The following is a 15576-nucleotide window of genomic DNA, read 5'->3' as shown; positions in this document are numbered from 1 at the left end:
AGAGGAGAGTCACCTCCTCTCTGGGGCAAGTCCTGTGATTAAAATAATACCCCAGTAATCTCCTTGTGGCATGGCTCAAGTTCAGCATCTGTATTTAACAGAACTGGTTTAGCTGCAAACTGCAGAGGCAGACAGAGAGAGCGGGGGAGGGAGGGAGGGAGGAAGAGAGAGAAGGAGAGGTGGGAGAGAGAGACAGGAAGAAATAGACATAGAGAAAAAGGAGAAGGATAATTCCCTTCCAGCTTAAGAGGATGTGTCTGATTCTAATAATGATTTAACCTCTGGTTTCATACACTGATGGTGAAGAGTCTGACTTTGTTGAGCGAGGCTGATCTAATCTAGTGTTGATGATGTAGGTGTTGATCCTGTCTGTGGAACTCCCCCTGTGGGTTTCCTCAGAGGGCGGCGATGCAGGAGAGCAGAGCCACCAGGAAGCCAGCGTTGCCCAGCACCAGGGTGGCCAGGGCAGCCATCTTGAAATAGGAATTCTGACAAGGAGAGAGAAAGAGATTGAAAGGGGGAGAGAGTGATCAAACCAAACTAGGCCAGGTCAGACCAGCCCAGACCAAAAATATTTTTTTCATGTAAATATGCTGGGTTTTATGTCTTACCCAGCAACCGGTCTTCCATTGGTTAGACAGAATCCTGTGCTGTTCATCAGATGCTGTGGTAATGAGATGACCACATCAAATCAACAACAAAATAGATGACCACATCAAATCAACAACAGCAGCATAGTTTGCCTCTCAGTTCCAGTTCTCTGAGATAAAGAGACTCATCGTCCACATCTTACAAAACATGTCACACATGTCACAGATGTTACATACATGTTACATGTTACATACATGTGTTGATGCAGCCTCGTTTGTGGAGAGTGAGGAGGAGTCTAAGGATGAACACCCACATCAGATAGCCAATCAGCACGCCCGTAGCCCAAGGCAGGGGGAGGAGCAAAGACTGCTGACCCACCCCCAAAAACATGGCCGCCACTGCAAGGCCAGAGGAAATACTTCCTGACAGCCATCACAAGAGACCAATAGAAACAGAGCTTTTTACGAATATTATGATGAAAGTGAGGACGTGGACCAACCAGCCATGATCTCAGCCACAGAGCCCGCCCCCCAGTGCAGCCAGTTGAACGCCCACCTCCTGCATATAAAACAGCTGGGATCAGAGCTAATCTCATTAGGACACAGGCTAAGTATAGAAGCTCTCCATTCACACACAGAATACTGCATCCCCACGGCTGGAACACACAACCGTGCACAGGACAGGAAGAGAGGAGGACAGGACAGGAAGAGAGGAGGACAGGACAGGAAGAGAGGAGGACAGGACAGGAAGAGAGGAGGACAGGACAGGAAGAGAGGAGGACAGGACAGGAAGAGAGGAGGACAGGACAGGAAGAGAGGAGGACAGGACAGGAAGAGAGGAGGACAGGACAGGAAGAGAGGAGGACAGGACAGGAAGAGAGGAGGACAGGACAGGAAGAGAGGAGGACAGGACAACCGTTAGGAAGGAAGGAGACATGAGGAGGGGAAGAACGTAATTAAGAAGAGGAATAAAAGGAGAGAGAAGGAGGAGAGGAAAGGAGAGAGAGGAGGACACAGAAGAGAGACGGTGTGAAACACCAGACTACTGGAGAAGACTATCTGATGATGATGATGATGATGGTCTACCTGGTGGAGTCAGGTGATGGTCTGAAAGCAGCCATGATTGGCTGGAGGATCGTCAGGGCCATGACACAGCAGCCTAAGTAGGGGTGGATCCCGGCTCTCTGGAGAGGACACACACACACAGACACACACACATGTACAGACACGCACACACACACGTACAGACACACACACACAGAGAAACACACACACGTACAGACACAAACGCACACACAGACACAGATCCACACAGACACATCCAAATAATTTACAAAAAATGATAGAGCGCCCTCTTATGTACAGTCAGAGATACTACAGTAACTGTGTGTTTTATCTGTGTGTGCTTGTGTAAACGAGTGTGTGTGTGTGAGTGAGCGTGTGTGTAGGAAGGTGCGTGTGCAACCTACCTTGCTCCACCCTCCTCTGTATATGAAGGGGAGAGTGAAGGCTGCAGACGTCAACAGCACAGTCAACACCATCAACCCTCGATGAAGCTGGAACACACACACACACACACAACTGAGGAAGGAAGGTTCCAGAACCGCAGCTGAACACTTCCTGTTCAGGGTGTGTCTCCAGGAATAAGAACGTCCACGCTGTGATGTCATCATCGCCTCAACCTAGATGTGTGTGGTGACATCATCAGTGCGGGACGGGGTGTGTGTGGTACCTGGAACCAGGGCCGCTGGCCCAGCAGGGTGTGGCCAGGCCAGGCCTCTCGGTAGTAGCTGGCCAGGAAGGTGCCCGTGCTGCCAGCCAGCATCCAGGCAAGCAGCATCAGTACCCCTGCAGGGAGGGGGTCAACGTGACATAAACACACACAGACAGTGCACACTCATACACTGTACACACACACCGACAGTCTACACACACACACACACACCTACAGTCCACACACACACACACACACACAAGGAGGCGTCCTACCGTGGGACTTCATGATGGTTGGAGAGCGGGAGCCAGAGAGGACCTGAGGGAGACCAGTCATGGAGACCTTCTGGGAGGAGATGAGAGGCTGGCGAGTGTGTCTACGCACCCTGCCTGCACACACACGCCACATTAAAACAGCAGACAGACACACACACAGACACGCAGTTTATAATATGATAAATGTACCCTGTGACTAGGATCTGTTCCATTACTGCATACATATACTGCATGTTGTCCTACCACCTTTATCCTGACCCTGACATGCTGAAGTTTCCAGGATCATTAAAAATGTCTGATAAACGAACAAAAAGGTCACTAAACAGCTGTCCGTCTCCTCTCCTCCGTATCAGATTCAAGACCCTGGTATTGACCCTTCCGAGCAGTGAACGGGACTGCACCCGTCTACATCAAGTCTCTCCTGCAGCCTTACACCCCCACCCGCCACCTACGGTCTTCTTCAGACAACCGCCTGGTGGTCCCACCGCTCAAGACCGCCCGGTCCCAACACAAGCTCTTCTCCTGTCTGGCCCCCAGTGGTGGAATCAACTCCCCACCTCCATCAGAGACACTGACTGTCTCTCCACCTTCAAGAAAAGGCTCAAGACGCACTTGTTCCGGGAGTACAACGGTACTTAGGAACGGTTCGCTTGACCTGATGTTAGTTTCCTCAAGGATCACAATGACTCTTGCTTAGAGACTTGTTGCTCTTGTGGTTAGTGGTAACTGATTAAAATTTTTGGTTCTCGCTGTGATATATTGTTTTATTACTGTTGCTTGCTTTTTCCCACAGGTACACTTGCACTTATAGCTGTTCATGTTGTTTGGTTGTGACTTGTTTAACTACATGCTCTTATGGTTCTTCCCTTTGGCACTTACTTTGGTTGTTCACAATGTGTGCTTCATGTTTTGGCTACTCGCGATGTTTTTTGGCTATCTTGTTGTTATGATCAGTGACCTATGCACTTTGTAAAGCTCTCTCTTGGAAGTCGCTTTGGATAAAAGCGTCTGCTAAATGAATAAATGTAATGTAAATGTAAATGTAAATAAATCCATAGACTCATAAACTCCCTCATTCCCTCTTTATGAGATCTGCAACCCCAGATTACCTCCGGGCCTTAATCTTACACGGTTCCTGTGAGACATCACAGGAAGTGAAGTCGTTGGCCTAAGAGATAAGACACTGGTGTGAAGGGAAACTTTTCCCTGTTCAACATCAACATGTTTTTTCTACCTTTCGAAACTGTTTTGGGAAGAGGAGGGGAGGGGAGAAGAGGGGAGGGGAGAGGAGGGGAGGGGAGAAGAGGGGAGAGGAGGGGAGAAGAGGGGAGGGGAGGGGAGGGGAGGGGAGGGGAGGGGAGGGGAGAGGAGAGGAGGGGAGGGGAGGGGAGGGGAGAAGAGGGGAGAGGGAGGGGGAGAAGAGGGGAGGGGAGGGGAGGGGAGAAGAGGGGAGAGGAGGGGAGGGGATAGAAAGGGAGGGGAGGGGAGGGGAGAGGAGGGGAGGGGAGAGGAGGGGAGAGGAGGGGAGGGGAGAGAAAGGGAGGGGAGGGGAGGGGAGAGGAGGGGAGGGGAGAGGAGGGGATAGAAAGGGAGGGGAGGGGAGAGAAAGGGAGGGGAGGGGAGCGGAAGGGAGGGGAGGGGAGGGGAGGGGAGGGGAGGGGAGGGGAGGGGAGGGGAGGGGAGGGGAGAGGAGAGGAGAGGAGAGGAGGGGAGAGGAGGGGAGGGGAGGGGAGAGGAGGGGAGAGGAGAGGAGGGGAGAGAAAGGGAGGGGAGGGGAGGGGAGGGGAGGGGAGGGGAGGGGAGGGGAGGGGAGGGGAGGGGAGGGGAGAGGAGGGGAGGGGAGAGGAGGGGAGAGGAGGGGAGAGGAGGGGAGAGAAAGGGAGGGGAGGGGAGAGAAAGGGAGGGGAGGGGAGGGGAGGGGAGGGGAGAGGAGGGGAGGGGAGAGGAGGGGAGAGGAGGGGAGAGAAAGGGAGGGGAGGGGAGAGAAAGGGAGGGGAGGGGAGCGGAAGGGAGGGGAGCGGAGGGGAGGGGAGCGGAAGGGAGGGGAGGGGAGGGGAGGGGAGAGAAAGGGAGGGGAGAGGAGGGGAGAGGAGGGGAGAGGAGGGGAGAGGAGGGGAAAGGAACCTTTCTTGGGTGTTCTCCAGGTAGCAGGGGAACAGGATCTGAAGTTACACACTAATTGTTTTATAACATCCAGAGACGTTGTGAGTGATAACTGTCCTCAGACGGACGTAGTAAAGTAGAGAATGTGCAGAGCAGCACTTCTGGAGAGCAAAGGAGAGGAGTATTGTACTAGATGTAGTGTTCTAGATGTATTGTATTACATGTAGTGTATTAGATGTAGTGTCCTAGATGTAGTATCCTAGATGTAGTATCCTAGATGTAGTGTGCTACCCCAGCTCACCATCCTCTGCCTCTCCGTGAGCAAGGAACACGTAGTGCTGCTGGTCCAGGCTGAAACGCTCCGGGTCCTGGGGAACCTGCACGGGCCGACGGAACCGACACTGGAGAACCCCATCCACTGCCCGCCACGCCACGCCAGTCAGAACATTCTGGAAGGAGAGGGGAGCCAATCAGGGTTCTGTATGTCAGGGGAGGGGGGGTTGAGGGAGCGGGGTCTGAGGGGGCGGGGTCTGACGGAGTGTGGTCTGAGGGGGTGTGGTCTGAGGGTTGCCTCACCTCTGAAGAATCGACGGGCGAGGTCCTTCCTGTGACAAATGCAGCGTTGACGTAGACCACGCCCCCGTCCCTCACACACAGGTACACGTCGTCATCTCCCTAGCAACGCAGACAGAGCTCCGGATCACTTCCTGTTGACTTCCTGGAACTAGGAGGCTTTTGTGTTTCATCAAAATCGAATCATCATAATCATCGTGATCTTGATCTTGCTATTATCCTCATCATCTCCAAATTTATCCTCATCATTATCACCATATTTATCATCATCCTCATCATCGTCAATCGGGTCTAGTTCCTCACCATCCAGGTGTCCCGCGAGAGGGCAAAGGTCACGTATCCCTCCGCCGGGCCGCTGAGCTCAAACTCCACCCCCTGACCCTGCGGGTTCCAGGACAGGAAGTAGCACTGAGGATCCACTTCCGGGTCGCAGCCAGCAGGGTCCTGCAGACAGGACTTAGACTGGCCACACCCCTCTGAGCTGAACTAGCGAGTGGGAGGAGAGAGATGGAGAGAAAAAGATAGACAGAAAAAGGGAGAGAGAGGGATGGATATCATCCTAACCATGCATCATCATGTTAATCAGCACATCAGAGTATTCATCCATTCTCCGATCTATCCCCACATCCCTACCAGGGTTCCAGGGGCCCCTGAGACACACCTGACCCAGAAAAGGCTTACCAGGCCGGGCAGAACCGAGGTGGTGGTGGGGGGTGGTCTGCTGGCGGTGGGGGTGGGGCGAGGGGGGAGGGGCGTCACACCACTCTGGGAGATGATTGGACCAGGGAGCTTTACCCAGTAGACCCTGTACTTAGCTACCACCGTCACTCTGAACACACACACATACAGATACACACACAGACATTCAGGCACAAATACACACACACAGTTTCACACACACATGAGCATTCCTTGTGCAGTTTGATCTATCTGATGATGATGATGTCAGTGAATCCAAGCCCTCACAGGAACTGGATGATGTCCGGGGCGTTGAGGGGGGCGTTCCACACCACCTGGACCTCTCTCTTCAGGGCATCACTGGTGTGGCTGACCGCAGATCCCTGGGGAACCCGACAGAGCGGTGGAACCTCAGAGCATTCAAACCTTAGAATGTTAGAACATTAGAACGTTAGACCCCAGGAGGCAGCCTACCTGGATGTGGTCACAGGTCAGCAGCTGGGAGAGCTTGGGATTGGTCAGTGTGAACGAGCCCACAGCACCTGCGTTCTGATTGGCTGCATCCCGAGCCTGGAGCAGGAAACCCTCAAAGTCTGATGTCCCTGAGAGGGTGACTGTGTATGTGTGTGAGAGTGAGAGAGATAGAGATGATCAGATAGAGAGAGAGAAAGACAACAAGAAATAAGAAGACACCTTCCAACAGCATCCTCCACCCTTCCCCACCCATCCCTTCTTCCCTACGTCGGTCTGTCCTACCTGCGATGTGTCCTCCAGGCCTGAAGATGGTGCTGTTGAGCACCAGGCTGTATGGGCTGTGGGTGGTGTTGGCAGAGCCACCATGTTGGGGCACCATGCTGCCACAGACCTCAGTAACCTGGCCAGAGGAGTAGGCCCGAGCTGGAGCCAGGAGCTGCAGTAGAACACACACCCACACGCCTGACGCCTTCTGAGGGACGAACATCTGGTCCACCTGGGATTGGGTTGGCAGGGTTAACACTGAGGTAAGGGTTGGTAGGGTTAACACTGAGGTTAGGGTTGGTAGGGTTAACACTGAGGTTAGGGTTGGTAGCATTGGGGTTGGGTTTAAGGTTGGGTGAACAGCGTTTTGACCAAGGCTACATTAGATAAGCGTCAGGAAAAAATGCCACGAATGACAAATCTATCTTTTGGAAGGAAACTGTGTGAAGTGTCCACCGCCAGCAGGGCCATAAATATAAATAACTGATAAGAAGTTATCAGTTATAACCCTAACCCTAACCATTACTTATTATCAAGCAGATATTGAGATATTACTGCAGTAAACCCAGGAGCTATATTCTGGTGGTCAGTGTCAAGGAAAGGTCTGTATTTAACAGTTGATATTTTTGTTGTTTTGACTGAGCCTGTAGGCAGGGGTCCAGTGATCAGACTCAGGTCTCAACTACGCCCCTCTGAGCCTGTAGGCAGGGGTCCAGTGATCAGACTCAGGTCTCAACTACGCCCCTCTGAGCCTGTAGGCAGGGGTCCAGTGATCAGACTCAGGGGTCCAGTGATCAGACTCAGGGGTCCAGTGATCAGACTCAGGTCTCAACTACGCCCCTCTGAACAGATACCTGCTTAAAGAAACCCCCTCCCTTATCTAACCCACACCCAAACTGCCAAGGCCTAGGGTGACCTCTGGACACGGCACTCTCAGGTTACCCAACAGAGGAATCACTTCACTCCAGAAAAGGAGTCAGGAGATCACACACTGACCCGTGTTCCACAACTCCAACCTCAAGGTTCCAAACAGAACCCCTTCTCATGACATGGAGGGTGCAGTCCAGAACCCTAAATGATTCTTTCTGAGCTGGAGGGTTCTGAATGGAACCTATTCTTCAGAAGCTTCTTCTGTTGGTACAAAAGGTTCTATACAGCACATAGGTTTACAATGTGCATTACATAAAAACATCCATAGCTTTAAGGGGATAGTGGATAGCTAGAGCTTTTGACTCCAAATCAGAGGTTGCAGGTTCAGATCCCTTTCCTATTCATTGCTTTTGATGAAAGTATCTACTAAATGAGTGTTAGTTAGTCAGATAGTAGGCTACATCACATGTGGTTTCAAGCGAGGAGCCGAATGAGGACCCAGGAGTCAGTATGAGGAGCCAGAGGTCTACTCACCCTTGTGTTCTAGCTCCCACTGCAGGTGTGGAGGGCTGGAGCAGAGAGAGTTCCTGTCACTGCAGATCTACAATCAGAGCTGTGTGTAGTCCACATGTGTGTGTATGGTCTATTGTGTGTGTACCTGTGTGTGTGTTCTAGTTATGTGTGTTTTGTGTCTCTACCTGTGTGTGTATAAGGTCTCTGTATGTATGTTTTGTAGTGTGCATAGTCTATTGTGTGTGTGTGTGCAGGGTGGTCTACCTGTGTATGTGTTCTATCTGTATGTGTTGTGTCTACCTGTGTGTTTGTGGTCTACCTACACCAGTGTTGTGTGTTCTCTGTGTGTCCCACCTGTGTGTGTGAGTGTCTACCTGGATGTCCAGGGAACACACACCTTTATCACCTCTGCTTGAGTGCTGGGGAACAGGGGCGGGGCTTATTAACACAGGTGGGCGGGGCTTGTTAACACAGGTGGGCAGGGCTTGCATGAGTACAGCCCCAGGGTTCATAGGACACACACCTACCTGCTGGCAAGATGTGTGACATCACCATCACAACAAAATCTTATACAAACCTTATATTGCAGATTCACGGACCGCAGTTCGACAATTACCGGTCACATTTTTAACACATCATAATAGCCTACAATTGTGCCTACTCCCTGTGTTTATCCAACTTCCTCCCGCCCAGTAGGTGGCGCTAATATATCAATAAAAATAACCAATGAAGATACACAAACAGGAAGAAGCTGGTGTTTACATCTGACTGTCTTTTGGTTTCATTTCATTTTGCGGCCAGGCTGGATTTTCAAGTGTTACATATCCTTTCTTGACAGAGAAGACCCTCGGAAAACTGTTTAAAATGGAAGACTATAGTCTTTCCCGTATGATCTTGATTGTCTTGTCGGCGCTCGTGTATATTGCTGCTATGGTCGTTAACGGTCTTGCGGGAGCGGGCAAAGGTGAGTACTGTTTTGAGTGACGCAACTAGCAGAGTAGGTTAACACGTTAACGTTAGCCTACCTAAGCAAGCCAGCTGGCTGATGCGCCAGCATTAGGACACTTCTTCATGATCATTTTCTTTTAAGTTTTGTTTTGAGTTTTGATTTGAGGCGTAACAGGTGCAAAGTTAAATTGAGAAAGGGTACTTAGATAGGCTACTCATGATGACTTACTTTTCAGGAAGAACACAACTGTTGTACATAGCTACACGAACGACACCTAGTGGTTACTCCAGGATACTACATACTATGTAACAGTCATAAGTTTAAAGTAGGGTAGGTTTGTAATTATGAAATCATTGTTCATCATTGTTTAATGCATAACTTTTAAACTTTTTTTAGTTGATTTTTTTTTTTTGAAAAAAAAGAAATATGAAAAAAAATGCATCACGCCAGAAAGTCTGTGGTGAATCATAGTTTTCCCGTTGGGTCAGTGTTACAGGAACTTCTGGTTAAGCAACAACACGGTCTAAGCCTGACAGTTAGCCTGGCCCGGACCAGGATAGTTTCGAAGCATAAGTTGCCATAGTAACTGAGTTCGAACTACGCTGAGCTGTCTTTATGGAACCGAATGAACTAGAAATGAGTCCGACTAACTGACATAAGCCTGGCTTATTTGGTAAACTAGCTTTATGGAACAGGGTTCAGTGTGACATACTGCTACATAACAGATGAGTGAGTCATACCTTTCGCAACAAACCTTCCACCCCAAAATACTCCAGACTCCATCCACACCTACCTCACACTCCCCTCATCATTTACATTTAGTCATTTAGCAGACGCTCTTATCCAGAGCGACTTACAGTAAGTACAGGGACCCCGAGGCAAGTAAGGTGAAGTGCCTTGCCCAAGGACACAACGTCATTTGGCACAGCCGGGAATCGAACCGGTAACCTTCAGATTACGAGTCCGACTCCCTAACCGCTCATCCATTCATACCTTCCCACAAACCACGTGGACTGCCCCCAACTACACAGAATCAATAGCCTAGCCTTCATTTGTATTTAGCAGACGCTTAAGCTACATCCAAAGGAGGGTTCGACATCTTGAACTGCAGTCGAATGTTCTCCCACTAGGCTATATCCCTCCATGAGGTATGAGAACCAATTTATAAACCAGGGGTATACCCTCTGGGATCACCTTTGTAAGATCTCAACGTAACGGGACTCTTTTAGCCCCCACCTTTCTCCATCTCTCCTCAGGATTTCTGTAACTTCTTGGTCAAAGAAAAAAAACACAACACACTCCTCTCTATTTTTATTCAACACAATCTGACTCCACACAAATATTACTTGTTTAGGGACTTTTTTTGAGGACACTTAACCTCAGGGACTCTAACCCTTTTGAAACATAAAAACGGTTGATTTCCCACCACTGTCTGACTAGGTACGATGAAACATAGTAATCGTCTAAATTTGGTTCTCAGTTCCGAATAGCAGTACTTTTTTAACAGGTGTCTGCTTACCTTTTTTATATTGAGGCGCGCCCGACGTCTGCCTCCTCGTACCGGTGTATGGGTCTCTCTCCCGATCTGTCGGTCGGGCCAGAACCCTCTGGACTCCCTCTTTTCAGCGTCGGGGTCACCATTTTAAGGACTGAAATTCTATGTGTCTATTCCAATATGTAATGATGGTATTCAATGACACAAGTCTGTGTTCTACAAAGAGTGGTCTGAAGTCGCAGAGGTCCGATAATATCAGCTTTAATGCAGCAGTTGGAAATCAACACGTCCAGAGCTCTGGGGTTGTCTACGTTTCCCTACCCGCAACAGAGTTTTGGGTTGGTTCACGAAGTCCAACTGGCTATCTGTCCCTGCCTCAGTATATATTATACAGTGCAGTAAAACAAAAAACACAAGAAGAGGGTTGTTTCTGAAAATGAAGAAATAGAGACACAAAATACAGCCTTTTCCCCACACTGGTCGAAGCTCAATGTTTACAATGTTTAAGCCTCAGCACACCTCAGAAGACAGAACTTTAATAAGCACAATATATTCTTTACTCTACAAGTCTAGTTTCAACTCCGAAGATCATTTTCCATACAAAGGCCTCTCGCCATCTCCGGTAGTTAACTCTGGGTGTGGACATAGTTTAATCACCGCAGAATCCATTCAGATAACTGACAAGCTCCTTGGTCTTTAAAAACTGTCACTTATGTAAAGGCAAGGCACGCAGGTTATGTGACCACACTGTGTCATCTTTACGTCACTCCCTGACAACAATCACCCCCCCCTCCCAACCCCCCTCCTTCTCCGGTTTCATAAGTCATTTGCGCGCGGTCATTGTTTAGTTTTTCAGATAAATGTGGTGTCGTTGATTCGTTTCTGACGTTATCGAACACTAAAGTACATGAGAAATAATCATCTCTCCCATCCCCTCCTCTCTACTCTAAACACTAAAATGCATGAAATAGTAAAGAAAGAAGAAAACATTACAGCAGAAGTAGGAAGTAGCCAAACCTAAAAAGTGCCTAATAGTCTATAGATGACTGGTCCTCAGCCCAGCTAGAAGGTGTGTCCTGCGGACCATGTCTGTGGGAGGATCAGCTTGTGTAGGCTATATGCTCTTCCGTACACTTCTGTTTTCAGTAGTTGCATTACTAGTAAGATACGTTAATTTGTGACGGGCTAACCTAAGAATTTTGCAGGATAAAATGGAAGGTTATAGTCTCCCCCGGGTCACCCTGATCATCTTGTCGGCGGTTGTTTATATCGCAGTTGTAGTGGTTAACGCTCTGTCTGGAGCAGGGACGGGTGAGTACCTCTGTTTGTGATGGTGTGTGTGATAACGAGCGCACATGTAGGTTTCAAGACGTTATTGTTGACTTGGGCAGCGCTTGCCTTGGACTTGTGAGTAGAACTGTCACAGCATTGAAATACTGATTAAGAAGCCGTAAATATTGAGCTGCTCATTACACAGTGATGACGTCTCATCAGTCTCACCTAACAGTAGAATACGTTATACTGGACTACAGTACTGTACTTCCATTCGTGTTTAAGAAGAATACCATATTCTCTTCTTTCATCTCCTCCCCTCACCCCTACCTCTCCTGTCCTTCCTTCACCTCTCCATCACCCCTCTTCCTCACTCTCTTCGCTTCTCTCCTTCTCTGTCCCCCCCCCCATCTCCTCTCCCTCCCTCCCGCCCTCCCCTCCTACTCTCCCTCTCCTCCCCCTCCTCTCCCTCCCCTCTCCTCCTCCCTCTCCTCTCCTCCCCCTCCTCCTCTCCCTTTCCTCCCCCTCCTCTCCGTCCCTCCTCTCCTCCCTCTCCTCTCCCTTCCGCCCCTCCTCCTCCTCCCCTCTCCTCCCCCTCCTCCTCCCCCTCTCACTACCTCCTCCAGGTCCGTTTCACACCAGCACAGGGAACGTGTCTAAGCAGTATGAGACAGATGTAACTCCTGCAGGCTGGACCTTCTCTATCTGGGGCCTCATCTATGGCTGGCTGACTGCCATGGTGCTCTACCTGGCCTCCAGCCTCTTCAGAGGGTAGGCCTGCTCACCTGGACACACATGGCCTCCTACCTCTGCCTGAACATCTGTACACCTGAACACCTGCACTCACACACACATACACATCATGTGACCCTGTTCTGTTTGTCTGTTTGTCTGTCGGTCTGTGTATGTGACCCTGTCCTGTCTGTCTGTCTGTGTATGTGACTCTGTCCTGTCTGTCTTTCTGTCTGTCTGTGTATGTGACCCTGTCCTGTCTGTCTGTGTATGTGACCCTGTCCTGTCTGTCTGTCTGTGTATGTGACTCTGTCCTGTCTGTCTTTCTGTCTGTCTGTGTATGTGACCCTGTCCTGTCTGTCTGTCTGTCTGTGTATGTGACTCTGTCCTGTCTGTCTGTCTGTCTGTATGTGACCCTGTCCTGTCTGTCTGTCTGTGTATGTGACCCTGTCCTGTCTGTCTGTCTGTCTGTCTGTGTATGTGACCCTGTCCTGTCTGTCTGTCTGTCTGTCTGTCTGTGTGCAGGTATTGGAGCCAGGCTGTGCTGCCCTATGGGTTCTACATCTGCTGGATCTCCAACATGGTGCTCAACATGGTGTGGCTGCTGATCTGGGACAGAGAGTAAGACTGACCCCTGACCCCCCCCCCCCTGCTGACCCATGACCCATGGCGACCCTTGACCCCTGACCCCTGTGTTGCAGGCTCATGTGGGCTGCCCTGGTGGTGCTGGCTCTGATGGCAGGAACCAACTGCTGCATGGTGCTGTTCTCCTGCTACGCTGTGGATCTGTACGGAGTCTGGCTCAGATCCACACACCCCAGAGACCTGCTGTGCCTGCGACTGCTGGTAGGAACACACACACACATTGTTGTGTCTACAGACTGAGCCGGACAAAAGCAGAAAGAAAACAGTTTAACTAACAACCTGACGCATGTCCTCTCCTCTCTCTCCAGGTCCAGAACGGCGTGTCTCTGTACACCACCTGGACGTGTATCGCCACCCTGGTGAACCTGTCCGTGGTGCTGGGCCTGGAGGGCGTAGCCCGGGACACAGCAGGGACCGTCTCCCTGTGTGCTCTGCTGCTGGGCGTGCTGGGCTGGTGAGGGAGAGGGTGTTAGGTGGAGTAGGTGTATTAGTAGGTGTGTGTGTGTATTAGTAGGTGTGTGTGTGTGTATTAGTAGGTGTACGTGTGTATTAAGTGTAGTGTGTGTAGCGTGTGTAGTGTGTGTTGGCTGTCTGGACGTTCCAGTGATGGTCTGGGTTCTCCGGGTTCTCTGTGTTCTAGGTTCATCCTGGAGAACTTTGTTCTGGATCGCTACGTCCGCTACGTCCTGACCATCTACCCCGTGGTCATCATCGCTCTGGGGGGAATCGTGTCCAAGCACTACCAACCTGGCAACCCCTCCGCCAATGCTGTCTTCTCCGGTGAGGAGTCGCTGGCCCTGAAACGCAACACACACTACAGAGATTCAGTCAACTAAAGAATCAGATCAAAGAATCAAAATCATCCAGCTGTACAATTGACTCTGTGTATGTTAATAGTATTTGTGAGTGATTATAATCATAAATATTGTTGGTGTTGTCGTCTCCAGCGGTTCTGCTGGCTCTGGCCTGCATCCTGTTCCTGGTGCGTGTTGCCATGGTGATCTGGAGAAACAAGAAGCAGCCTCTGTATTCGAGCGTGTCCTCGGATCACATGACCTCGCCGATGATGTCACCTGATGCCTCGACCAATAAGAAGAGAAAGATCTTTATGTAGGGTGAACATGCGCTCATGTCAGTACTCTCAACCAGTCTCCTCTCCCCCCTACTTCCTCCTCTCCTCTCCCCCTACCTCCTCCTCTCCTCTCTCCCCCTATCTCCTCCTCCTCTCCTCCTCGAGCTAGGGGGGTAGGAGACGAGGGAAGGAGACTAGAAAAGACCAGTGTTGCCTGTGGAGACAGTCTTAATCCCTGTTCCATTCTACCTCACCAGAGGTGCCTGAGCACTCAGCCTACAGAGGGAATCACACCCTGATCAGCACAGGTCACATGGTGCAGAATCACGCTTTACTGCTTCAAACACACATGGCCAAACCAATCATCCTGTAAATATTCTACTGTCAAAGACCTACTGCCTAAAATGGTATGTGAATGATTCATGAGGTCAGCATACTCAGTACATACTAAATGTAAACATTATAACACTATGTGACATGATGGCTATAGCCTTGTAGACCATAACACTGTTACTGTGGCTCAGAACTCACACACACACACACTCGTCTGTTACTGCACACTAATATCTCACAGAAATCTGTGACTTTGTAACTTTTTTGTAATAACAGGCTTTTTACATTCTGCTACTTTTGTATGGATTTTACTCTGATATGTAAAGACATATATTTGTAAATTGCTAACGATATATAAAACAAATTTTACCTGTAAGTTTTCTGTCATCAATATTCAGTCAATCATGTGAGTACCATTCCTTATCAAGTGGTTCTGTCGATGTCATTATTGTTTTAAAAAGTAGCCTATACAAAAGTAAAATATAAAGAAATCTGTAAATTTAATTTATGAAAAAACGAATTCATAGTAACCAATTCAATGCTGCATGTTTTCTGCCCATTGGGTCTGCGCGCGTTCCACTGAATCAGCGTTTCCAAACATGCGGATCTGTCAGGTGACGATTACATGACGAATGACGAAATGACTGAAGCTGCAGTTTAAAAGAGACTCATGCTGAGCCTGAAGTTATGATATTTTGGCATTTTGTAGTTCTGGACAAGAAGCATGGATTGGACTGCGGCCTGCTTGACAGTCTTGTCTAACCGCCACCAGACCGTGACAGCACGTTCCTTCTGGTAACATGACTACATGGTTTCACTGTGGACATGCAGCTGGCTGATGTGCTGCAGTGCCGCGCTGTTACGTGACTCGTAATGTCTGTAGGCAAGCCGCGTTACAAATTCACCTTTTCGTAGGATCACAGACTGCATGTAGATATGGGCGATGTACAAGTGACCTGCGTCATTCCAGGTTAACCACCCTATAACCATCCCTGCACGGGCTGATAACGACTTGATCATGCTA

At 49.7% G+C, this 15576-nt stretch overlaps 1 protein-coding gene and 1 pseudogene across 1 annotated transcript; one reads left to right on the top strand and one right to left on the bottom strand.

Annotated features, from left to right (window-relative positions):
* Positions 1-351: 351 nt before the first annotated feature.
* On the bottom strand, positions 352-8603 carry LOC136958764 (putative ferric-chelate reductase 1; annotated as a pseudogene).
* A 236-nt stretch (positions 8604-8839) lies between these two features.
* Positions 8840-14928, top strand: LOC136959160 (uncharacterized). The gene is made up of 7 exons (XM_067253416.1): positions 8840-9018; positions 12397-12541; positions 13028-13123; positions 13204-13348; positions 13456-13601; positions 13788-13927; positions 14095-14928. The coding sequence occupies exons 1-7, from the start codon at positions 8919-8921 to the stop codon at positions 14259-14261; spliced, it is 939 nt and encodes a 312-aa protein (XP_067109517.1). The 5' UTR covers positions 8840-8918; the 3' UTR covers positions 14262-14928.
* The last annotated feature ends 648 nt before the right edge of the window (positions 14929-15576 follow it).

Source organism: Osmerus mordax, chromosome 16, assembly GCF_038355195.1.
Source record: "Osmerus mordax isolate fOsmMor3 chromosome 16, fOsmMor3.pri, whole genome shotgun sequence".
NCBI classification, from domain to species: domain Eukaryota; kingdom Metazoa; phylum Chordata; class Actinopteri; order Osmeriformes; family Osmeridae; genus Osmerus; species Osmerus mordax.
This window is presented reverse-complemented; position numbering and strand designations above follow the sequence as displayed.

What these genes read in the sequence shown, in the direction of transcription:
- LOC136959160 (XM_067253416.1), top strand. Translation starts at nt 8,919, where the DNA reads ATGGAAGACTATAGTCTTTCCCGTATGATCTTGATTGTCTTGTCGGCG. An exon ending in TCTTGCGGGAGCGGGCAAAG is followed by an intron (nt 9,019 to 12,396) that starts GTGAGTACTGTT and finishes TACCTCCTCCAG; the next exon opens with GTCCGTTTCACACCAGCACA. An exon ending in CGCCAATGCTGTCTTCTCCG is followed by an intron (nt 13,928 to 14,094) that starts GTGAGGAGTCGC and finishes TGTCGTCTCCAG; the next exon opens with CGGTTCTGCTGGCTCTGGCC.